Source organism: Neopsephotus bourkii, unplaced genomic scaffold (assembly GCF_033783945.1).
Source record: "Neopsephotus bourkii isolate Nb327-2 ecotype Australia unplaced genomic scaffold, CSIRO-AGI_Nbou_v1 NB_1373, whole genome shotgun sequence".
NCBI lineage: Eukaryota > Metazoa > Chordata > Aves > Psittaciformes > Psittacidae > Neopsephotus > Neopsephotus bourkii.
In genome coordinates, this window is record NW_026901852.1 from 3,393,191 (window position 1) to 3,416,063 (window position 22,873).

At 35.9% G+C, this 22,873-nt stretch overlaps 1 protein-coding gene across 2 annotated transcripts in view; it reads right to left on the minus strand.

Moving 5' to 3' along the window:
- LRPPRC (leucine rich pentatricopeptide repeat containing) overlaps positions 1 to 22,873 on the minus strand; it is a 90,122-nt gene that overhangs the window by 41,749 nt on the left and 25,500 nt on the right. For both annotated transcript variants that reach the window (XM_061367184.1, XM_061367183.1), the window contains exons 12-23: positions 22,199 to 22,317; positions 21,460 to 21,553; positions 18,434 to 18,503; positions 15,272 to 15,299; positions 12,955 to 13,015; positions 11,711 to 11,817; positions 11,421 to 11,498; positions 11,032 to 11,085; positions 10,202 to 10,315; positions 8,865 to 8,995; positions 7,347 to 7,432; positions 5,504 to 5,708 (exon numbers count right to left, since the gene is read on the minus strand). In XM_061367184.1, coding sequence (XP_061223168.1) covers positions 5,504 to 5,708; positions 7,347 to 7,432; positions 8,865 to 8,995; positions 10,202 to 10,315; positions 11,032 to 11,085; positions 11,421 to 11,498; positions 11,711 to 11,817; positions 12,955 to 13,015; positions 15,272 to 15,299; positions 18,434 to 18,503; positions 21,460 to 21,553; positions 22,199 to 22,317 — 1,147 coding nt within the window. The remainder of the gene's footprint in view (positions 1 to 5,503; positions 5,709 to 7,346; positions 7,433 to 8,864; positions 8,996 to 10,201; positions 10,316 to 11,031; positions 11,086 to 11,420; positions 11,499 to 11,710; positions 11,818 to 12,954; positions 13,016 to 15,271; positions 15,300 to 18,433; positions 18,504 to 21,459; positions 21,554 to 22,198; positions 22,318 to 22,873) is intronic.

Sequence of the window (22,873 nt, forward strand, 5' to 3'; positions counted from 1 at the left end):
AAGTACTGGCAACTACTTCTGTAACCAGTTTTTACAATCCTGTTGGCAAATGAATGAAAAGGAAAATCAGGAACTTACTGTGGGCTTCAAATTTTGAGCGTGGGTAACATGTTAATGATTTTGTTATAACTAATTAAAAAAAACAACAAACCAAACCAAAACCTGCAAAAAAAAAGACTTCAGTTTTAAGAAAATGTATTTAGACTTGAGGACTTTAAGCTAACTAACAGCCAATACATACTATTTAGCAGTCTTTCTGTAAGAACTTGTGCACGGTAAAAACCTTTTTATCTTTCCAAAGGATACTGACTACAGCACTGAAATGAAAGCCTGGTCCAAAATTCCTAAGACAAAAAAAAAGAGATAAAACCCATATACTCATAGCCATGTTGGCAAAATCTGATTTCCAGTGTCATTCTGGACAAAATAGCATTTAAAATGTGAACACAGATGATCCATGCTTCATTTTGCGTTGGCCAGATACTACAGCTTTAAGTTACTCACAAATACTATTTGTCCAGGGCTAATACCTGTTCCACTTAAAGATTAGGTGTATTGTTCCCTCTCACTGAAACTTGTTATTTTAAAAAGAAGATATACTATTATTTTTGAATGACAGAAGAGGCCTTAGTCATCACTGTATTATGCTCAGCCCTCATGTAATTCCAGAAGAGTCCTGCTTTGGAGTTATTTCTCAATCACATTGTGCTGGGGTGAAGATGCTGTTAGTTTGTGGGTTCATTTGGTTTCTCTTTAGGATGCCTATGATGTTCAAGATACTGCTGGGCACAATATCTAAAACTACCTGCATGGGCAGTTTTACTTACACAAAGCTGTTTCAAGAGACAAAATTGCTCAGATGCCTGAATATTTGCAGAACACACTCTGTGGCAGGACTGGCTATAACATGCATGGATGTAACATCCCCCTTCAATTTCAACAAGCCACTCCCATCTTGCTTCAAGAATGCAGCACTAAATCTAACCCTTTTACTTGTAATAAACAACTTTCCCAACCAGAGAGTCTGCCTGATAAAAATAAGACTCCAAATATTGATTTTAATTGGAATGAAGTGCTGCAACATTATGCATAAAGCTTTAGTGAAGTGGCAATTTACCTAAGGGGTTTACTGATTGAAAAGCTCTCAAACCTGAAATCACTAGAGAGGTAGAAAAGGACTCTGGGGGGGGTGGAGGGTAGACTAGTAAAACAAATCCCTCTCTACAAATCTGAAGCAGATGTTAGTGTGGAGGGAAGTCAATTCAGCAAGGTACAATCAGCTTTACAAAAATTATTCTGTTAAAAGAGAACGGGCTCTTGAAAGAGCTAAATGTTTTTCTGTTCATTTGCTATACTAAGGAATCTTCAAGGAGACTGGTGTTGCAATTACAACTAATCCTCCCCAAAAAATTAACTGTGTTGAAGGCTTTGTAATTTCCCTAGGTACAATTTAGCTGTCACTTACTTTAAAATTTACTCAAACATGCGTTCCGAACAGCACTAACTTCACATGTCAAGTGCTTTCCAGCCAATTGAGTCTAAACTGGAAGTCGGTGTTAAACAACTGAATGATTAGACAAGATAGCTCATTTCCCTGCTCTTTTGTTCAGAATAAAATGCCACATTTACATTATCAGACTCAACAGGATTTTCTGACAGAGGGAGAAAAAACCCTAGTGAACACTGTCCGTACCAAGCACATGAAGCCTGTCATTTACCAATCATCCTTCAAAAAGCAATAGCCATGAATGTAACTTAATTACGACCCAATGATCCTTGACGAAAAATCATCTTATCACTGTCCTGTCCCCATAGGGCAAATGAGACACTTTTGTCCTTTGGCACTGATGATGCTAAATTCCTAATTGCAATAATGGAGGAAGAGAGGCAAACATCCCTAATTTCACTGCAACACGTAAAGAGTTTTAATACAAATACCTGAAATAAAGCCACTAAAAATTAGGAAAAAAACTTCTTCCCACTAGAGATACCCCCCTCCCCACCGCCTAATTTTAAAAGATGCCTATTTTAAAAAGTGAATTCAAAAGTCAATTAACTTGTATGTGCTACAGAATCATCTCAAACAAAATTATAGGTGAATTTAACCCCGTGAAAACAACAGGAGAGAAACTATCAAGGCACTACACTCAGGATGTATCGTATCTAGTACATGAGAAGATAAATGAGTTTCTATCAGATTAATCACAAACCAGCACACAACGCTTTCCTGGACAATGCTGTATTAAAATTCACTGATCATTTTTTAAGAGACACAACCGAGCTATAGCTTTTTGATTGTTTAATACACAGCTATTAACTGCTTGCATTCACTGACTGTTTTCAAAGTTTACCTGCAAAATTTCTTTCCTTTGCTTAGGAGCACTTGAGAAATAGAGAACTGGTAAATTTCAACTCGAAAATGTTTTGGTTTGTTTCTTTTCTCTGAGGTGGTATTATTAAAAGAGGGAAGAAACAAACTTCTGTTCCTGAACATACAGGAACCATATCAAGTTTTTAAGACACATATTCCTATTGTGCGTTGTATGAAAGGTGACTTGTGCAGCTTTCTTAGAGAAAGCAAAAAAAGAAATCATCAGTAGCTACTGTATGCATTAATTTATCATCCTGTTATAGGTATTACCAAAGTATTATATAAGCACAGGAGCAGTTTAGCTTCACGAAGCTCTTCAGTTTTGTAAACTAGCTCATGTTTTCCTGTGACAGTGGGTACAGAAGGTAAAAGCCAAAACTACCATCATCAAAACTGTAAGAATTTTTATGTGGTGTAGGTAACACAACTGTTTCCAATTATTAGCAGTTGGAAGACCCAGTTCAAAACTAAGCCATGCTTTAAGAAAAAGTACAAGCTTTTCACATCCTTGCAGATTTTAGAAACTAAGATTTTTGTCGTACTGCCCAAGGCAGGTTGATCACCTTGAATGACAGAGCAAGATTCCACACGTGGACTGGCTCAATTTTTAATGCGACTTGACCACTCTGAGAAACTGTTCAAAGTCATAAATAAATACCACGCAATTAAAGGCAGGGGGTGGCTCCCCTTAAATTCACTTAGGGCAAAAAACCCCAAGGTAGCATGAGTTCTTTCTCTACTTACTTCCATTAAATACTTCTCAAAACATTAAAGGCAAGATGCCCATTCTACTAGGATATTAGTTTTTTTTTGCTTTTTTCAAGTTACACTGTTCATCATAAACAGTTCTTTTGTTTTCCATGCTCTGCTGCCAATTGTCACTTTCAATAAGCAATAGGACTCAACAAGAATTTCAGAGTATCCAGTACTCGATACAGAAAAAAGGGGTAGACAAAAACATTTCACACCTACAGCTGCTGAAATCCTCAAAAGCAAATCACAGATTCTTTTCCAAGCAATTAAAAAGTCTGAAATAAATCAAGAACACAAAACACCAGGATAACCACTGCTGTGGAACATTAAAAAGTATCCTGGGTCTAATTTGAGAGGCATGCTGATGACCTGCAGCTAAATGACAGCATTTCAGTATGATGCTTGAACTCTACGATGGCAAATAGTAAGCACGACTTCTGAAAGAAATGACTAACACTTATTTCAGTTACTCCTAACTTTCAGAAACTCTTAGCATCTTCAAGACACACACAAATACACACACACACACACACACACAAAACACCAAAGCCAAATCTAGTTATTCCTCCCAAGCAAATTATGTGGAAAAAGCTTCCCCCTTCGGTTCTAATACTGGAGAGGAAGTAAGTCTCTCCATCAGTAAGGTCCCCCCTCAAAAAAAAAAAAACAGGAAATGAGCTTACTTTGTATTATAATTATAGATATGAAATACAGTAAGCTAAACAACTGAGTACCAACAACTTGTAGCTAATACAATTCCACAGTATGGAATTATTTTTTCCTTTCAAAATCTAGTCTCATAAAAAGTCCCTAAATCCTAAAAAAACCCACCAAAACAAAACAAAAAAAATCCAAAAAACCCCCAAACCAAAACCACAACAAACCCTAAAAAAAAAAAAAATCCTTACAAGTTTTACCAAACGTTTATAATCCAAAAGGCTGTGGAATCACACTAAAATAAGACTCTTTACTGTCCCTCTGCATCCACATATGATCACGTATTTATTTACATTACATACTACTTCTCAAGTGAAAAGAACCCAAGTAGCATGATGTACAACTTGCATGTCAACATGCATAAAGCAATTATGTAAAATGCAGCTGCTCTCACTGCACGCTGCAAAGCATATCAGATATTTTTCCGACACATTAGTTACATATGATTGCAGTTAAATTACTTTCATAAACATCTGCCTTGTCTTGTGATGCAACCAAGGCAGTGCTGTTGACTGAAGAGATACACACTGTATTCTTAATTGTTGATCACTACACTGAAATACAATTTTAGAAGAGAATGTACATGTACCTACCAAGTTACATTTTTTGACATGAATTTTGAATAAAGAAAACATTATCTAGACCCTGCATATCCAAAATACTCGTAAGAACTCAAAAACTCTACATGTTAACAGAAATGTGCAGAAATATGCATCTTTGGGGTTAAGCTATGTAATACTAGAAAAAAAAGTCATTTATTTCATAGGCATTATATTTAATCCAGGAACATCTCATATGTGAATTAAACTGCAAGAAACTGATCAACTGCTCTAGCTGCAAGAGATTAAAGTCCAGCAACTACATAAATAACATAAGGAAAAAAAAATAGAAGGATTGTGCATAGGGTAAAGGAAGTGAAAAGGGACCCTTGGCTCAATTTTAGCAAGAAATTGTCATGTACTTCGTACGTGCATTCATTCAAATATCTTACACCTCATAACGAAAATTTACGCAAAGGAACATGACACGTGGAATTACTTCCTGACAGAATGAATGTATGAACTTCCTTCTCTCTATTAAAGGGTACGAAAAGTATATATGGAAAAAAAAACAAAACAAAACCAAATAAAGCAGTACTCTCTCCGAATTTTAAATTCAGTAGCATGGCAGTAAAATCAAATTATTTGAGTTATGTGGATTAAAAATATTTCAGTGTTCGACAACCGCCCTTCAACTCACCTGAGATGTACTGGATGGCACAGCAAAATAATGCTGTTTTGATGGGAAAACACACACCACTTAGCCACAAGAGCTGAGGCTACACCTATCATGCTCTGAGCAGCTACCTTGTCAGACAGACTTTAGAGCCAACTATAAGAATAATCCAATATATAGCCACTTCATTTCTGATGTGTACATAAAACACAGCTGTTGCTCCCAGAGCCATGATGTGATGTGTAACTGATGAAAATACTTATCTAAAACATATTCATTTGTTACTATTCCTAAATCCCTTCAGTACCTTATGTGCATGCATGTGATTTCATTTTTACGTGCAGAAGCAATTTCAAACATGTATGTATGTGCAGCTGTGCATAGCACACACAGGTCATATAACACAAATACATAACTTATTTCATCTGAAGCCCAACTATAGCTTACTTTTCAAGGTGAACTGTAATCAGAGGGGAATGAAGGGCAGCAGTCTCAGCCAGCCCCAGGTTCACAATGGCCTCATGTAATCGATTCACTGTTTCAACTTCACCTCGCAAGGCAGCGGCATTAAGGATGCGGAAAAAAGATGCAACTGTTCTGTATGAGATAGGAACATCCTTCTCTTTCATCTCCGTTAGAATGTTAATAGCATCTACAATGAAACAACACAAAAGACCCTTAGGTAATTTCATGTAGGAAAAACAAACTGCTATTAAAACAGCATTTCAAACCCAGCAGGAATGCAAATTCTGGTGTATAATGCCGATTTCAAGTTAATTACTACTTGCATTTCTAAACGAGACTACAATTATAAATCCACAATAGCATGGTTTTATCATTTTGCTGCAACTTTGACTACAAATTATAGATAGGAACTGTGTGCCCACTCTGCACCACGTAACCCTGTACAGTCTGCCCTATAGCTGCAAGATTCTACTAAATGGATGCTTTTATCGTTCGATGCTAACATCTGCTAAATCACTCCATTGTTTCTTCAGCAGATGGCTTGTCACGAGGCCAGATAATAAAGATATGTTTACACTGTATATACAGCCAGACTAATGGTCTGATACCGATAGGGCCTGTTTGCTGTGTCGATACTAATTAGCCAAGGAGAGCCAATGAAAGCTTTCTAACAGACTGCATGTTAAAACATTAGGTTCATTAAGCTTCATTAGTAAGGCAGAAATAAACATTTTGGTATATGGAATAAGTGCATTTTTATAATGTTTTTAATTATTGCACAGACGGAATGTTTTGACCACTTTACATTTGGCTACATTACAAGCTGTTTTATTTTCTGAGGACATTTATGCTCCTATAAGCAAGCTAATCTTTTCAAGCTCCCTTAATGTGGAGGTGGTCACAATCTGATTTATTATGATTTTGAAGACCTCAGCTTTGTTTATTATTTTCTAACAGTAAGCTCAATGAGAGGCCAAGACAAATTTCAAGGAAGATCTTACAAGGAAAAAAAAAAAAAAAAAGACATTTGCTTTTTAATTGTATTGTTTAGTTTTTTTTATATAAAAATACAACCTTTTGTGTCTAGGCTTGGACCACACTTTTATGGTGTTAAGACTTCTACAAAATCATAGAACTCAATGTTCAGAATCACCTTTTAGAATAGATGACAGCCTACAGTTCTTCTAAAGCTCAACCAAGTCATGTAAATTACAGAATTATATTAGATTAAATTACAGAAATTAAAGAGCTAACAGCTTAATGCAAACACCTAGAAATACAAAATAGGCAGTTTGCAGAACACTCATTAAAAGCCAAAATTTCCAGGCAGCTTGACAGATCTGACTCTGAATTCAGTAACAAACACATAAAAGAATACTAACAGAAAAATATATACCTTATAAAAAGTTAAATGATTTTTTGCAGTACTTGGCTCTTACGAGGAGGTTATGTTTATAGGTTTTATGTTCAGCCTTCAGACCTTCTTAAGCAAAAACAAAGCCATTAGTCTAGGCACATACGCAATTTGTGCCATAAGTCATGATCTTCAAACTCAATCCAAACAGCAATGCTAATAAAAACTAGCTGCAGAAATGCAAAAAGCACTGAGCTGTGCAAATGTAAATGACAAGCTTGCCAATCCATTAAAACTAATGGCCTGCACTGTCCAAGCATCTCTGGTTGAATTCACATGCAAATTTGTATGCAAAATGTTCAAGCACTTTTCAGGACATGATATACCATTAATATCAACTCACATTTTTATTCTTCAGGCAAGATACCTTTATTATATAGCAGAAACACACAATGAAAGCAAATGGATTACCTTCTAGTCTACCATGCTTTGCTAAGACTTCTACCAGCGCTATGTACTTTTGAGTGTCGAGAGCAACAGGTGAATTCTTAGGGAAGCTAGAAATTAAGACATTAAGAATTGTATTAACAGAAGTTCACATTTCATGGATTGATTCAGCTTAAAGATTTATTTTCAAAACTACACAACAAAACAACAGCACTGAGAGCTAAAATTTACAGAAGCGTTAAGGGGAAAATCTGGTAAGACTTTAAAAGATGCACCATTGCGACATGATTTAAAATTACTATCCACACACCTTTCCACCCCCAAAACCTGAAAGTTGTATTTAAAAAAAACCAAATAGTTTAATTATTTGGTAGCTATTGCATGAAACAGGGTATTTCCCAGAAGCCTGGGAAGAAAACTCAGTCCAGATGGCTCAGGCAGGGCTGTATTCTTTGCTGTGAAGGGGCTATTTACCTATAGTAACAAGTTAAAAGCTACTACTTTAAAGTTTCTGCTATGTGTTTGCTTTCTTTTTTTTCTGGAAGTTTTAAAATCCATTCATTCCCTGTTGTTTGTCTTTGTAACAATTCAAAGAGTCGCTTCCTAGCAATATTATGCTACATGCGAGGCAGATCAGTAACAACATGATACAGCAGTGAAGCTCCACTAGAAGATTCAGTTTTACTTCATGCACATCCACTATGAGGCTGTGCCAGAGTAGTAGGACACTCAAAACCAATACACTACCATTATTTACAGACTGGCAAATTTCTTGATATTCATAGCACAATCATTTCACATAATTTCGAAGACTAACAAGGTTTAATGAGCACCTGATTGCTAACGTACTGTAAACCCGGAGCAAATACTTTGTGAGCAAATACAAGAGAGAGAAAAGTAACACAAAACTTGTTCTATAGCCACTGCAGCATCAGACTGGAAGGAGGCTTTTAAGTGAAAAAGGGAAAGGAGCAAATAGAAATATGATCTGCAAGAATTTGCTCTGGGATAACTCACACACATAGTATGTTTTAGCTGGGAGCTAATTTTTATGGCCAAGATACAAAGCTCTGAAGGTGAAAAATTTTAAGTAGAATGTTTGTTGACAGTTTTAAAATAATGTCACTCAAACACTGTTAATCGAAAGGCAGTATAGGTGCAGTGTATCTTAAACACATTCTAGGTGCTTTCTAGGACACAATGCAGGTACCTTTCCCCTCCCGATAAATTCAGCCAAGCTTCAATATAGGCACGAGGTACATTTAAAATAAAACCAAACCAGATCCTACATAGCAATTTGCCTTAAAAAAGAATAAAATAATAATTACTGACCATAAAAAGTAGCTGTTTCTGATGTTCAATTATACAAAGCAAATTTTTTGTTTCAAAAAACCACACCCATGACTCTTTTAAATGCACATACATTGGAGGGGAGAACTAATTAAAAATGGATGAGGGGGTTAATACTCAACCTACTTAATTCAACAAGGTCTGTGTATCAGCATAAATCTCTGTGACATGTTTCAGTGCCGGTGTACTTACACTTTTTCTTTCAGGTTCATTGCCTCTTCTACATTATCATGTCGACAGCACAAATTTATTAAGGCTGCATAGCCACCGACAACCATGTCCGGTTCGTATTTGGCTTTCACTTCAAGGGCTTTTTGCATATTCTATAAAAGGAACAAAGCAAAGATGTGAACTAGAGGAAAAGTCAGTATGACATTATGATTCTTCTATGTTCAGTGTGCAGTTACATGGCTGCTTTAGTGCTTTTAGTAGCACAAGATCACATTTGAAAACATAGTGCTTTAACGAATAAGAAATTCTAAGAGTGAAAGTTATTTTGCAGAAATTAATATTTTTCTAAAATACCTTTTAGATTCTTTTGATAGATTTCTAAATAAATTTTCTTGCTTTGTATTTGTAGCATGGTTTAATCTAAGACTTATTTTTTTTTTTAATCCAGACAGACACCATAAAATGACTGACCCAAATTTTAAACCAGCTCTTATTTATTTGGAATTCATAACAACTTTCCCCTGGCACATTGCCAAACAGATAACAAAACTACTTTCTAAAGAGTAAGAAACTACTTAATGATCCCATAGGAAGCTTATTTTTTTCCTACTTTCCTATTCATACATTTCACCACTCTGAACTTACAATGGGTGTTTGCTTCTAGTCTTATTTCACAAGCAAAATTGTAGAGATAGATAGTTGAGAATCACTCTTTCTAAATGGTATACTTAAGGAACACAGAATATTGTGCTATCATCTGCACGACTGTTACTGTTCCTATATATACAGCTTTATAGGCAGGATCATACTGAACGAGAAACTGAATAAAAGTGTGGTGATACCCCACAAATTACAGACACACACTAAATGAATGTAAACTACAGCTGGACGCCTGCCGAATGAAGGCAAGAGACCCTTTATCTCAGAAGAGCTTTCCTCCTGCAGGAAAATGGAATTTCAATCCCTGCATTAACAACCTAGTAATATTTGAATTGCAAATTACTAGTGCATGTATCAGTTGCTTGACAATCTAGATATAAGAGACCGGAGCCATGGCTTGAAAGGACATTTGGCATGTATGATAAACCTATCACAGCTGTTACTATCATTCACTTTGCAGATTATTGTAAACAAACTTCAGCAACCCCAAAACATGCCATTCAAGGTGTTGCTGAAATTAGTTAACCTTTTGATTTAATTGCTTTTTGCACTTATGTTTGATTTATAAGCATCAAACCATGAAACCTGAAGCACTGCACTTGTCTTTGCTTAACTATGTCTTTCCATAATACAGTCATTTATGTCCCTTTAAAAATATAGCTATGTGTTTCCAATTATCTCTGCATTGCTTAAGATACCTCTTCTTCACAAAGAGCATGTATGAGTTGTTTCAAGACATCTGTAATAGGCTGGTTTTCAGCTTTCTGCTTTTCTAGTTTCTTCTCCAAAGCAGACACGTCAGGTTTAACACTCTAAATGGAAGTAACAGAAAGAATGTCAATTGCAAAAACACCATTCCCTGAACAACTTGTCGGATCACTTTAATAAAAGACAGACAAAATAATCCTCTTCTTTCATACTCTTAAGAAATTTTTTAATCATTTAAGGTGCTTTTATCTGTTTAAATAGCGCTTACTAATTGAAGATTTGACTCAGAATGCAGTAAAAGAAAAAAAGTGAAGTAGCATATCTACAAAGGTCAACATTACTATTTCTCTCGTACTCGGTTCTTTGTGTTCAGGGAAGCAGGGAATAGAAGCCTGTTTCTTTTTCCATCTCCACTCTGCTCAGATCAGAGATGTAAAGGCTTGACACTCCACCATTAGAAGCAGTATGGATTTATATGGTTCCTGCCACTCAAGTGGATCACTGTAATTTACAAGCATGAATTAAGCCTCACACCACCACTGTTAACTAACTAGAACTTTCAAAAAAATATATACTAGACAGGGAAACTGAGGCACGAAGCCTCAGCCAACTCCAAGGTCAAGTATCAGGTCTGTATGAAAATCTGGATAGCCTCTACTCTTACTCTGGAAAGTAACCTCTGAACTTCAAATGGTAGATTTAAATAACGCTAATATACTTCCATGATCTGAAAGCTAGTGATTACACTTCATCTAAAAACCCATATCCAAACATTGTTATTACAGTAAGAACAAGCACGGCTATCTGTGAATTTACTTACTTCTGGAATGTTGTCTGTAGGCAGGATTTTTTTATGACACAGTAATCTTGCATCCTAAAACGTAGCAAGACAAAGATATCACAAATTTCCCCTAAAAAAAGTTCAATCCTTAAGCATATTATACTAAAAATGTTAAAGTTATTTATGTAATTGCAATGTAAAAAAAAAAAGTTGTATTCTACAGCATTAATAAACTGACTTGAAAAAGCACTTATTAAATGTATCCTTTTTACGTATGAAATGAAAACAGCTTCTACAGTGAAAAATCTTGGAAAGGTTAAAAGGCTTACACATAATCACTGCATAGCGATATTTATTTTGCAGAGGAGAATACAGTTAGAGAGTACAGTTTTTTTAGCTTCAAAAAGAATTGCTATAGAACCACAGACCTTAATTAATTCAGGAACTTGAGAGGAGTCCAGCAGTCTGCAAATGCCGCTGTAGTGGGTTGTAGGGATAGCTATATTCTGTACCAAGAGGTGGGGAAAAAATTATATGAGTTTTGAAACACAACCAAACTGAAATTTGTCTAACAGAAATTATCTCAGACGTAATTCAAGTCTCCAGCTCTTGCATGTCATTGAGAAGTGGTCTGGTTGTACTTAAAAGCAGCAATTTCAAATCTAATAGATACATGTCAGGCAGGACAGGCATTATGTAGCAAAAAATGAAATGGTACCATCTTCTTCAGCTGATGGAAGTATTGTCTCAAACGCTCCTCCTTGGCCTGTACCTCTGAGTCACTCATGCTGTCAATCAAGTGATAAAGAAAATAGCCAACAGCTTCTGTGGAAAAAAACAAGAGAAAGCATTCCACTAAAATTACTGAGACTGTCATGTTATCAAGATTAATTTATAAGAAATCATTTTGGTGTGAGATGTCACCCTGATGAGAGGCTCTGGAATGGCAACAATGATCACTGAGGCATAGAGATTATGTGGTTTGGGAGCACATATCTAACTGGTGAGTGAAAGGAATATTAATTATTTTCAGACCTAGTGACAGCTTTTCAGTACAGAATCTTACTTCAATCTATTTTTTCCACTACTGTGTGACAGAAGTGGTACTGCCCAAGGCCTTCCCCCCCTTTCCTGCCCGCTACCCCAAATAGTTGCCACAAATATTTTGTCATTGCTCAAAAGAAGGAACAGATTTCTAATGCTTTGCATATTTATTCTGTACATTTTATGCATTATATTCCATTACTAAGCAACACTAAGTATAGTAATATTAATATAATAACATAAAAAATGTTTTAAACATTAGGTCAGCTAATACTGAAGAAGCTGCCTATTAGCCAATGAAAATCAAGATTAACAGATTTTAGCAATAGTGCTAAATTTATTATCTATGATAGTGTAAAAATACATGGGGTCTTGTTGCCAAGAACAGGAACAGCATCGATTATTGTCTCCTCAAAGGTTAGCTTTCGCCAAATGCCCTTGCCCCTCTGGCCTTGACAAGAGGGACATCACCCCCCCCCTTTTTTTAAACCCCAGATTATATAAAATGATATACTTATTTCAAACTAGAAGATTTGGGATGTTAAGTACTATTTTCTTTTATGAAATCAGAAGAGCTACTAAAGGTGAAACTAAGTTGAAAGACTGCCACCTTTTCCCTTTTTTTCTTTTTTTTTTTTTAAGTATTTAAGCACTGATCCTGTGTCCATTCTAAATCTCTTTTGGTCCATAAATTTAGAAAAATAAATCACTATCCGCAAGATTTGCCTCTAAAAAAAGATCTTATGGATCTCACAAAATATGCTCTGATTATTCGAATCAGGATTTTACCCAACATGTTTTCAAATTTCACTTTCAAAAAGAAGCAATCAGTGTTTACTGTTGTAATCCCTCAAACCCATCATTACACAGAAGAACGGATTTGTGGATAAGTTACAATCACAGAAATTGAAACTCTACCAGTTGGTCCTGCTGCAGGCATCAGGCAATAACGTTCATCCTTGTACAACACTTCTGTTATCTGGTGAGACAGAATAATCGTACATTGCAGCCAAAAGAAGCAAGCAAGGACAAATAGTATCTGAAATTGAATTCTCAAAATAATAAAGCATTTCTCTGTTAAAGTATTATTCTTTACCACATCATAGTAATTCCCTAAGAAATACAAAAGGGTGGTTTTTTGTAAATAATAGGTTTTCTTGAGAAAATATTGCAAACAAAATGCTTTCTGAGGGATGGCAGCAAGACAGACACTCTAGTATTCTGTTTATGTATTGTTCTATAGAAAGTTAGCTACTGTAAGACATTGCTTAAAGCAAGTATTATAACCAGTGTCACCCCCGGAGATGCTACAATTATTTTCCAATTTACTGAAAGGCTGAAATTGGTCCATAAAGCTTTTTTTTCTAATTTATTTTGAATGAACCAAATACATAAAGAAAATAGAGGAACATCATTTATCATGCTCTGCTACATTTAACTAGTACAGCTATTGTAAATAAGTGCAATTTTGGATGACAAAATATGCATCCATAAAATTAACTGGACTAAATTTAGCACACATTCCATCAGTCATACAAACTGAAGGAATACATACATTTTACTTTATCAGAAGAAGAGAAGCATTTACCCCAAAGCCCCCACATCCTACGCACAAATACTTTAACCTAAACTACAGCACTTCAAAAAGCTGTCTGACTATTCTTAAGGAAATTACACCATCTCTAGTTAAAATCAGAGATTTTAAGTACTTAAATAATATTGCTTTATCTGCCATGATTCTAGAATGCAATCTCAACGAAGTCTGAGGTAAATACACTCCCACTGTCAAAGTGCTGTGTTTTAAGCAATAATAATTGTTAATGAAAATGGATAAAGCCAGAAAATATCAAATGTGCAATGGAATACTGTGACTATCACTTCTCATTCTACCAACACCAAGGACACCGCACACAGTTAAACTACAGTTTTCTTCTGCTCTTTTGCCCTCATCCTCCTATGACAAATCAAGACAATACAATAAAATCAAAGTCAGGTTAACAGTTTTCCTTCTGAATCAAATCTCAGAAAATGACAAAAAAAGGATGTGTAACAGAGAACAATCCACGTAAATGGGTGATATTATATCTAAAGCAAAGTACCTACTTCTTTCCCAAGTTAGTATTTCTCATTTTAGAATGTCAATACATATATTTACTCATAAATTTAGTGAATATAACAAAATCTTCCACTTTGGAGAAAAGCAGAAGTAACTCTAGATACAACTTCTTGTGCAGACAACCATTACTTCAGTCCTCTGACTGTCCTTAAAACTTAATTTCGTAATAGGAGTGATAAGAAATGCCTTTTTCCTCTCTCCTCACCTTCCCTTTGTACCTTTTAAATGCAAAAGACGGATGCAGAGGACAAACCCATCCTCTCACCATAATCTTCATGCAACATAAAAAAGTAGGAAATGACAAAAGAACCCCATCATCTCACAAGCTGCACCCAATTTAAATGAATCATTAATCAGTGACTTTCACAAATACAAATTTTATTTCATTCCAAGATTTCTTTGCAAAATTTAAAAACCATACTGCAAGTCAGGTACTAGTTTATTAGTCAGCAGGTACAGAACCAAAGAAAAATAAAAGACAAAATGCATAGTGAATCCCTTCCCAAATTCTGTAATCACATCTCAGGCCATATCTGTCAACATCTCTGTTCTAGTGCTCATCAAAATTTACTGCCCAAGTTATATGACAGTGTATTTCTAATGAAGCCCATAACAGAGAGGGCAAAAGAACAGTCGCTTCCCCTTGAATTCACCAGGTAATTCCTTTTACCTGGCTTTGCATTCAGTGTTTTAAGTTATATAACAAAAGCTTTAGGATTCTAGTTATGCTTTATTATTTTATTAGTTCTACTGTGGGGATAGGAAGAAAGTTTAGGGAAGACACAGAAGGAAATTAAGCAGTCAGACTGCACAAACACGTCAGACTTTGTTCCAGAATCTACAACTACATACTACCTTCACTGATGACAACACTGATCTAGAAACTGAAGTAGCGTAAACTACACTACATGGTAACACCATATTTGATTTTTACAATTATACTTAGCTGTCCAATTTGAAAACTCATTTTCATACAATTGTACAATCTATCACTGACAAAAGTCTTGCGCACATTCATCAGGTCTACAGTTATTGGGCTCAGAATTCAGAGAAATGCATCATAAAAATGCAATGTCTAAAGAACTAGATCTTATTTAAAGCACTACTATCTCCACTTACCTTGCTCCAGAGCTGTACATCATCCGAGCTGAAGAGGGCAGCAAAGGATAACAAATTAAAAGCAATAAAATGGTTTATACTCTTGTATCTGGTTTTTTAAAGATAACTTACACTGAGAATCTTTAATAAGCCATTATAATTAGAACTATGATAAATTAATGAATTATATCAATAAAAATAGTCATTGCCACATATTGCTTTAATCAATTTTGCACGGAATAAACATACTACTTTTCTCTATACTAGTCAGTTTCTGCTAAACAATTTAAAATAATGCAGCAATCCAGATAGCTAAGACTACAATAGATATATTTTAGTTTCATCTTTAGTCGAATCTTTTAACATATCCTAATTATACTTTTTATTTTATGCTTCATTCTATTCAGCATTTCAAGATAAGCTTTGCTCAAACAAGTCACACTTTACATAGCACTCGATAGGTCGTATTTGCTAGGGCAAAAATCTAGACTCCTCAGCATTAAAATTAATCTTTTAGTACAGACAAGTAAGTACAGACAGCTATAAATGCATTTATATAATGCAAAAAAAAAAGTAATCAAATCTCTTAAGGTATGTTTATTATAGTGAGATAAATAGGTAATGTTTTAAAAAACAGAAAACAAAACACAGAACTCAAATTCCCCCCTCATAAAACAGGACAGAATTTGAAGGCAAGCACTTCTCTGACTGTCATCAAGTTACAACCAAAGATCAAACGTTAACCAGTTCACTGAAGTATAACCCCAATGCTAGAACAATGCTAGTATAACCCCCTTGCTAGAAGCTGTAACTTTTCAAAAACTATAAAGCAGCATTAACCTAGACAAGGCTAAAAGATCAAAACCATACAACCTTATTTTATCTTGCTCTACTTCTCATAAGGGGAAAATAAGATGTCAGTCTGAACAGCTGCACAGAAACTTGACAGCATTCAGAGAAGTTTAGGATTTTATTTAGGAGGTTTAAGCCAGTGAAACATTAATTCTTTCTGTGCAACTGCCACTTGTATTTGAAAATGAGTCAGATGCAGGTCCACACAGGGCGGTGGGGAGGAAATATGCTATCTATGAGGTTAGTTAAGCTTTCCTAGGTGAACTCGCTCTACTACTGACAGCATGACAATGAACTGCAGATATCAAATGCATCAATTTCCTAAAGTACTTGACTCTGAAATAGTAATGGTACATCAGGCAGGCAGAATGGGAATACTTCGAAGCAGTTACTAGAGAAGAGCAGTTTCTAAAGAAATCCATAAACTAGTCTGCCACAGACACTGTTCCTGCGTCCCTGGTGTCCATACCCTGTACTTCCGTATGCCAGTCCTAAACTCCACTCATTTGAACATTCAAGACCTGTATTTAGTCATAAAATTTTCCTTCAGTCTTTACAAGGTATACATATTTTTTCTTCTATCCTATCATATCCTCAAGCTTCATTTTCAGGCTGCTCTAGCCATTATGTTTAAAATAGAAAAGGAAACACTGAATTGGCACGCTTTCAGAAACAATGTAAGGGTGAAACCTGGGCACAGCCAACCCTGTACATCGCTTCTGAAGCCAAGTAGAAATGAAGGCAAAAGAGAGATTAATGTTAAAGAAAAAAATAAATTAAAAAGCAAGTACACAAACCAAAACACCAAAGTAAAAAAAAAAACAAACCAAAACGCAAAAAACCCAACCACCACAAAAAAAAAAGACCTGCTCCAACCCCCCAAACCAACCCAAAAGCAGAAAACGCACCAATAAAACCCCAACCTGAATTTTCCTGAGAGTTCCAAGTTTTTTGCCCAAATGTCCAATAACTATTGAAATCACAACACTAGTAACTGTTCCACCACTGACAAGAGTAATTGTTTCACTTGAAGAGAATGTGGTTCTTCAGCAGGTAGTTTTCACAGTACAAGTTGATGACAATTTAAAAGCCCTTCAAATCACATCCTTACCACCTGCACCCCCATGGCAGGGGTATTTCATGATAGCATTGGTTATATGCAGTAATCATTGGCATGGCTTCCTTCCCACCGCAAGTTCTACTTCTACTGAATATTCATCTGTACTTGCAAAGAATTGTGTTCCAAAAATCTGTTCATTAATACATCTGAAACAGACAATTCTGGGGCTAAATACTGAAATGAAGAACTCTGTAGGATCTAAAACATTATTTCATTTATCCCTTGGATGTCAAGGTCCGTTACGGCTTAGTTAACAGACCCCGTTTGACACAGGTTTGCTTTTTTTCATCCTCTTCTCATAGCAGAGCAGGATCAGCCAGACACAACTTACAATATACCAGGAAATTATTCTGCTCATATTCACCTGGTATGCCTTATTAATCTCCAACTTAAACATAGCTATATCTCATAGCCATTACAGAATTTTAGGAAATGCCTTTGTGAACAAAACCAGCCTCCAGAATCTGGTCCTAAGTGATATTAAGTGACCTCTCTAGTTCCCAGCAGTGCAGGAGCACTGCAAAAAAACCCCTCATTCACAGTTCTAAATGTCTGACCAGGGCAAACTGAACGATAGAAATGCTTGCTAATCCACATATACCTGCGGGGTTCTCTTAAACTTAGGCAAACTAGCAAGGAAGCCTCCTTGCAAAACAGGACCATAGGGCTGTGAATATAAAGTCATGACAATTGCAGCACAATAGTTGGCATTCAGTGTGAGTATTCAGGAGTCATATTAACCCAGAGGGCACAGAAAGCTATCAGATGTAGAATATGCCTGGCTCTGACTGGTATTTCATCATCATTAAGAACCCATTTGCTTTAATGGTTACTAGTGATAATCTTTAGGGAAATCTTACATTAGCATAGCAGTTTATAAACAAAAATAGTGACTAAAAATAAACCCCCAGATGTTTACTACCCTGAGAAGTTTATATACTGTCAAATAGAACAAACAAGAACAGTGAAGTTCTTTTCAATCTAGTGTATACGTAATACTTCAAAGGTATGCTCATATATGGCAAAGGCAAGGAAACCAGGGAGAGCAGAGAAGAACAAAGACATCCCTCAGATCTGCTACACCTGGAACCATACTTTTCAAAGTTCAAACATGGACCATGGGGAAGACTGCACAGACTTGAGTTCATCAAGGCAAAAAAAGACAAGGAACTTTGCTACAGGAAAACTGAGGTATTCTATAGCAACCTTACCTTCTAAAACCCAAAATGAGGCTGTTCCTGATCTGACGAATATCAATAGGAGGCGTGCTTGCTGAAGTCACTGTAAATGAAAGAAGTGTTTCTAAGTGGTCATTGTACAAAAACAATTAATAATTCCTGGAGTGCCACAACTCAGTAGGTCATGTAAATAGGGTGTCCTCAGAAGAACTATGTTTTTAGTTCAGAGGAAGTGCTGGGTAAACATTTGTAAGCCAAAATTTCAAACACAGGGGATCTGAAACAGTCCAGGTTTTATTAGCTCTAAATCTGGTCCATTTCAAAAGGGATCAAACATTCTAAATGTGAAATTTTCCCCTTTTTATTGCTTTCAATGCCAATAGTTAATACATTAGTCTTTTATACAAATTAGTAATTGGAGTAAGCATCTTACCTGTAAAAAAAGTGTAAGACTGAAGAAAGTATTATGCTCCAAAAAGAAAACAAACCCCAAACAATCCTAACCAAGACACTAGGGAAACTGTAATATTACTTAAAATTAGATGGCCCTAAGAGGTCATTTACAGTTATGCCTTATGTCCTCATCTTTACACCCTTGCTTGGCTAAATATTCCAAAACAGTCTACCTTCTTCCTCTAGAATTGCTGTCTCTCATTCCAGCACCATACTCCAGCAAAGAAAGAAAATACAGTAGTAGATGCATGTAAGTCCTGTATGAAGTTATTATCATCTGACTTTACTATCATGATAGATTCCATCTGAATGCCCTGGGCCCTTTCATCAAGGGCAGCAGTATGGTATATGGTAGAGAAGAACTGAAATAAAAGCACCAGCTCTACAGGAACATGGGCAATAAAAGGCAGGAGCAACATGCTAAAACCACTCCTTAAACGAGCTCCAGGCATTCAGAAAATTTAAAGTTTTAAACGTTGGAATGTTTATTTTAGTTTGAAAAGCTCAGGTAAAGTTGGTTTCAAGAAACTCTCAATACAAATCTTTCTTCAGTGGTATATTAAACTTTTTGCTCATAAAAAGATGAGCAGAAAAGCATCTTAGTATGCTCAGCTGCTGCTGACAATCGGCAACCTGGTTTCCTTAGCAACAAACAAGTCTGAGAAAATCAAGGGGCTGACAATGAAGTGGAATGGAACTGTGTGATAAAGGGAAAAAGCAGCTCTCATGTATGCCGCCTTATGCGGCCAGATTCCTCAACTGATGCTTCGTAGTTTTCATCTTGTCAGTAGCAGAAATCTATACATTATAAGGCATGAGAAGCTGAATCAATACACATAGATAGCAACCAGCATTAATAACCAACCTTCACCTCCCCTGGCTACACTGATGAGACAATCTTCAACTATTTTCCATACTGCATCTATTTTTCCCTCTTTGTAATACTGCAAAAGGAGCCAAGTCAATAAAAAAAAAAAAAAGAAAAGAAAAAAAAGGAAAAATCAGCTGTTTAATATCTGTGCCTTATCATTACTCAGGTGCTAATTAGATTTACTAGCATTCATTTCAGCTTGGTAAACTATTTACAGGAGTAGCTTCCTTTAAAGCTCAAGTTCAAAAGAAATCTTGTGTGTCTCCATGAATTATTAACCCTAGCCTTCGTAAACAGAAATACCACTACAAGATTCAAATTCAACACACAAGGCAACAGCTAAATAGTACACTATGTGAGACTAATTTCATGACAGTAACACAGAATTCAGAATACATGTGCCTGGTATCACACTTTTGATATCATATACATCTACCATATACCAGACACACACATATTTGTGCTTTATAACATGTTAAAACTTGACTATTTCAGTTAAGCAAAATGAGTGTGAAGGCAGGCATTTAATTTCTCATGGAGGGGCAAAAACAGCAACAAAAATACAAAACCAAAATACTCCCCCCCAAAAAAAACTTGTTTCGCCTTCCAGAAGAAATTTTGTTGCTGTAAACCAGCCACCCTATCAAAAAAACCCCTTCAAATTTATTTTAGGTGCTTCATTTTTCATGATTTTCTTTTTTTGTTGTTGTTGTTGTTGTTGTTATTGTAAGAACAAACAAAATGATGGCACAAGGTGAACCTTAGTTCACTAACCGATAAATCTCCAATACGGAAATTAGATCACTGACTAGTAACTACTCAATTTTCCCATTTTCAGCACAACAGTTTCCCAGGGTCATGGTGTATAGACTACATATTCCTGTATTTGTTAAATAAAACAATTAATGACAATTGCAATAAAAGACTGGTTAAGCTCTTCCCTGAGCCTCGGACACATAAAACTGTTTGAATAAAAGACCTGTTTGTATTATATTTAGTCCAAATTCAGGTATATTATTACTGTCTCAGTATACTAGGCAAATAAAAACAGAGCTTTTTTAAACTTTAAAAGAAACATATATTCCTACTTAGCAAGCAAATTATCCCATCCCAATGGCATGTATTAACACTTGGAAGCACTGAGCATAAGAACCATCTTTGGAGAAAACTCTTAAAAACCGATTAATTCATGCTGTTACAACTTCATCACCTAATTAACCCATCAAACTTACACACGTACTTCCATGGCCCACAGAGCACCCTCAGGTTAACTGATGTCGATCAGTTCTTTAAAGCTGGTTCTTTCATTAATAATTCTGTAGTACCGCAGAGCCATATTGTTAGACTACCATCCTGCTATAACTGGCACTGCAAACAGAAACCATTCCCGGACCAACAACTTTACAGTCATTCCGCAAGGCGAATTGTTTCCTTAAGCCCTCTAAGTACAAAAGGATCATAACTGCAACACAATCACAGCAAAGCTGTGATTTGTGACTATCGCATATACAAATCCTATGGCCAGGCTCTATAGTGAAACATAATTTAACCATGATATGTTCTCCAGAACTGGTAGTTTCAGTCTGACGTCTCATCGCAGAGGACTTCACATAAAAGCTTTGCTCAAGTTTCCCCACATACCTTTACACCTCATATTAATACATGTAAATCTCCTAAGCTACAACCAATCAGTGCTACCAAGTACGTAGTAACATGCAACATTAAAAATACTTACACAGAGAAAGAACATTGTTCAGTCTTCCATTTACTGCTTCGTATCTTATTTCTGCTACAGAGAGCCCATGACTTTCAAATAGGCAGCCATTTTTCTAGAGATAAAGCGATCAATCATTGTAGGCACAGGGAAGACTTCCTGATACTTTGTATTTTTAAATGCTTGCCAAGGACATTGGCATACTTGTATTGATAGTCACTGAGAACACAGAAGCTGCTCCACAAAAAACTACACGGCTAGCCAGGTAAGTTGTTACCAATCAAAAATTACGCAGATTTTGTATTGAAATCAATTGCAAGAGATAAAATTACCAAAATCAAAAAGAGTGGGGCAGTTAAACTTAGTCTGCAGTTCTCAATTTTTAAGTTTAAAAAAATAAAAAATTAAAAAAAAACACCCACAAAAATATCATCAGCAACATCTGTAATACTTTTAATTCTCAGTAAAAGGACATAATTCTAGTCTTGAGCTAAGTATTGAGCTAGTAAGTCTTGAGCTAAGTATTATTTCGGTTAGCTCTGAAAAGAAGAAAGGAAAGCAGCAGAAGACAAGGCAAACAAACCACCAGTGCAAGAACTGCTTCAAACGTAATCAAAACTAGTATCTAAAGATATTCTGAACAGGCTTCGTGAGACCAAGATCACGTTTAGGGCACTACTGAGGTTTAAAGCCTTCACAGAGAACACAGAAACCCAAGCCATACAATAGCCATTTTTATGAATTCTCTATGTAAACTCACCTTCAGCTGGGCACGGGCAGTTTCACTATCAGCAAAATTCTTAAAAACATAGTCTGCATATGTATCCGCATCAAGTTCCACCCCCAAGTCGTGCATCACTTTGAGGACCTCAAAGGTACCTGTATCAAGGCAAAATTAGTAAGGCTAATAAGCATTTCAGACGAATGAAAGCCTCCTCTCCTTGATCCCCCTCCTTGACATTGCCATGCAACATCCTGCAGTTTTATTTTTGGTGTTAATAAAGTTCTTCATTGTGAAGCTTGCACCAGATTCACTGAACTTCCTGTTCTGTGCTGTATTAAAACCAGGAAACTCTTGGTTAGCATACAAACTTATTTTTTAACACAGTGAATATATGACTGTTATCCTTGTTCACGTTTGCAGAACAGCTTTTAGAGTAATATATCAAAATATCCAAATTACTGTGCATAAAAAACCATGTAAAATTTGGTATAAAGTACATAATCAAATTCAAGATACAAATGCATTCTTCAGTACATTCTTTGCTTTGTTCCCGGTATCCAACCCTGTTTACCAAGGCAACCTTTTTTGCTTTAAAACAAGTAACGTGTTTGTGAGCAAATAGGTTGATTATTAATACAACAGCTGCGAAACAGAAATTCAGTTTCCCAAGCCACCAGTGAAACTACATTTTAACTTTTACAGGGTTCAGAT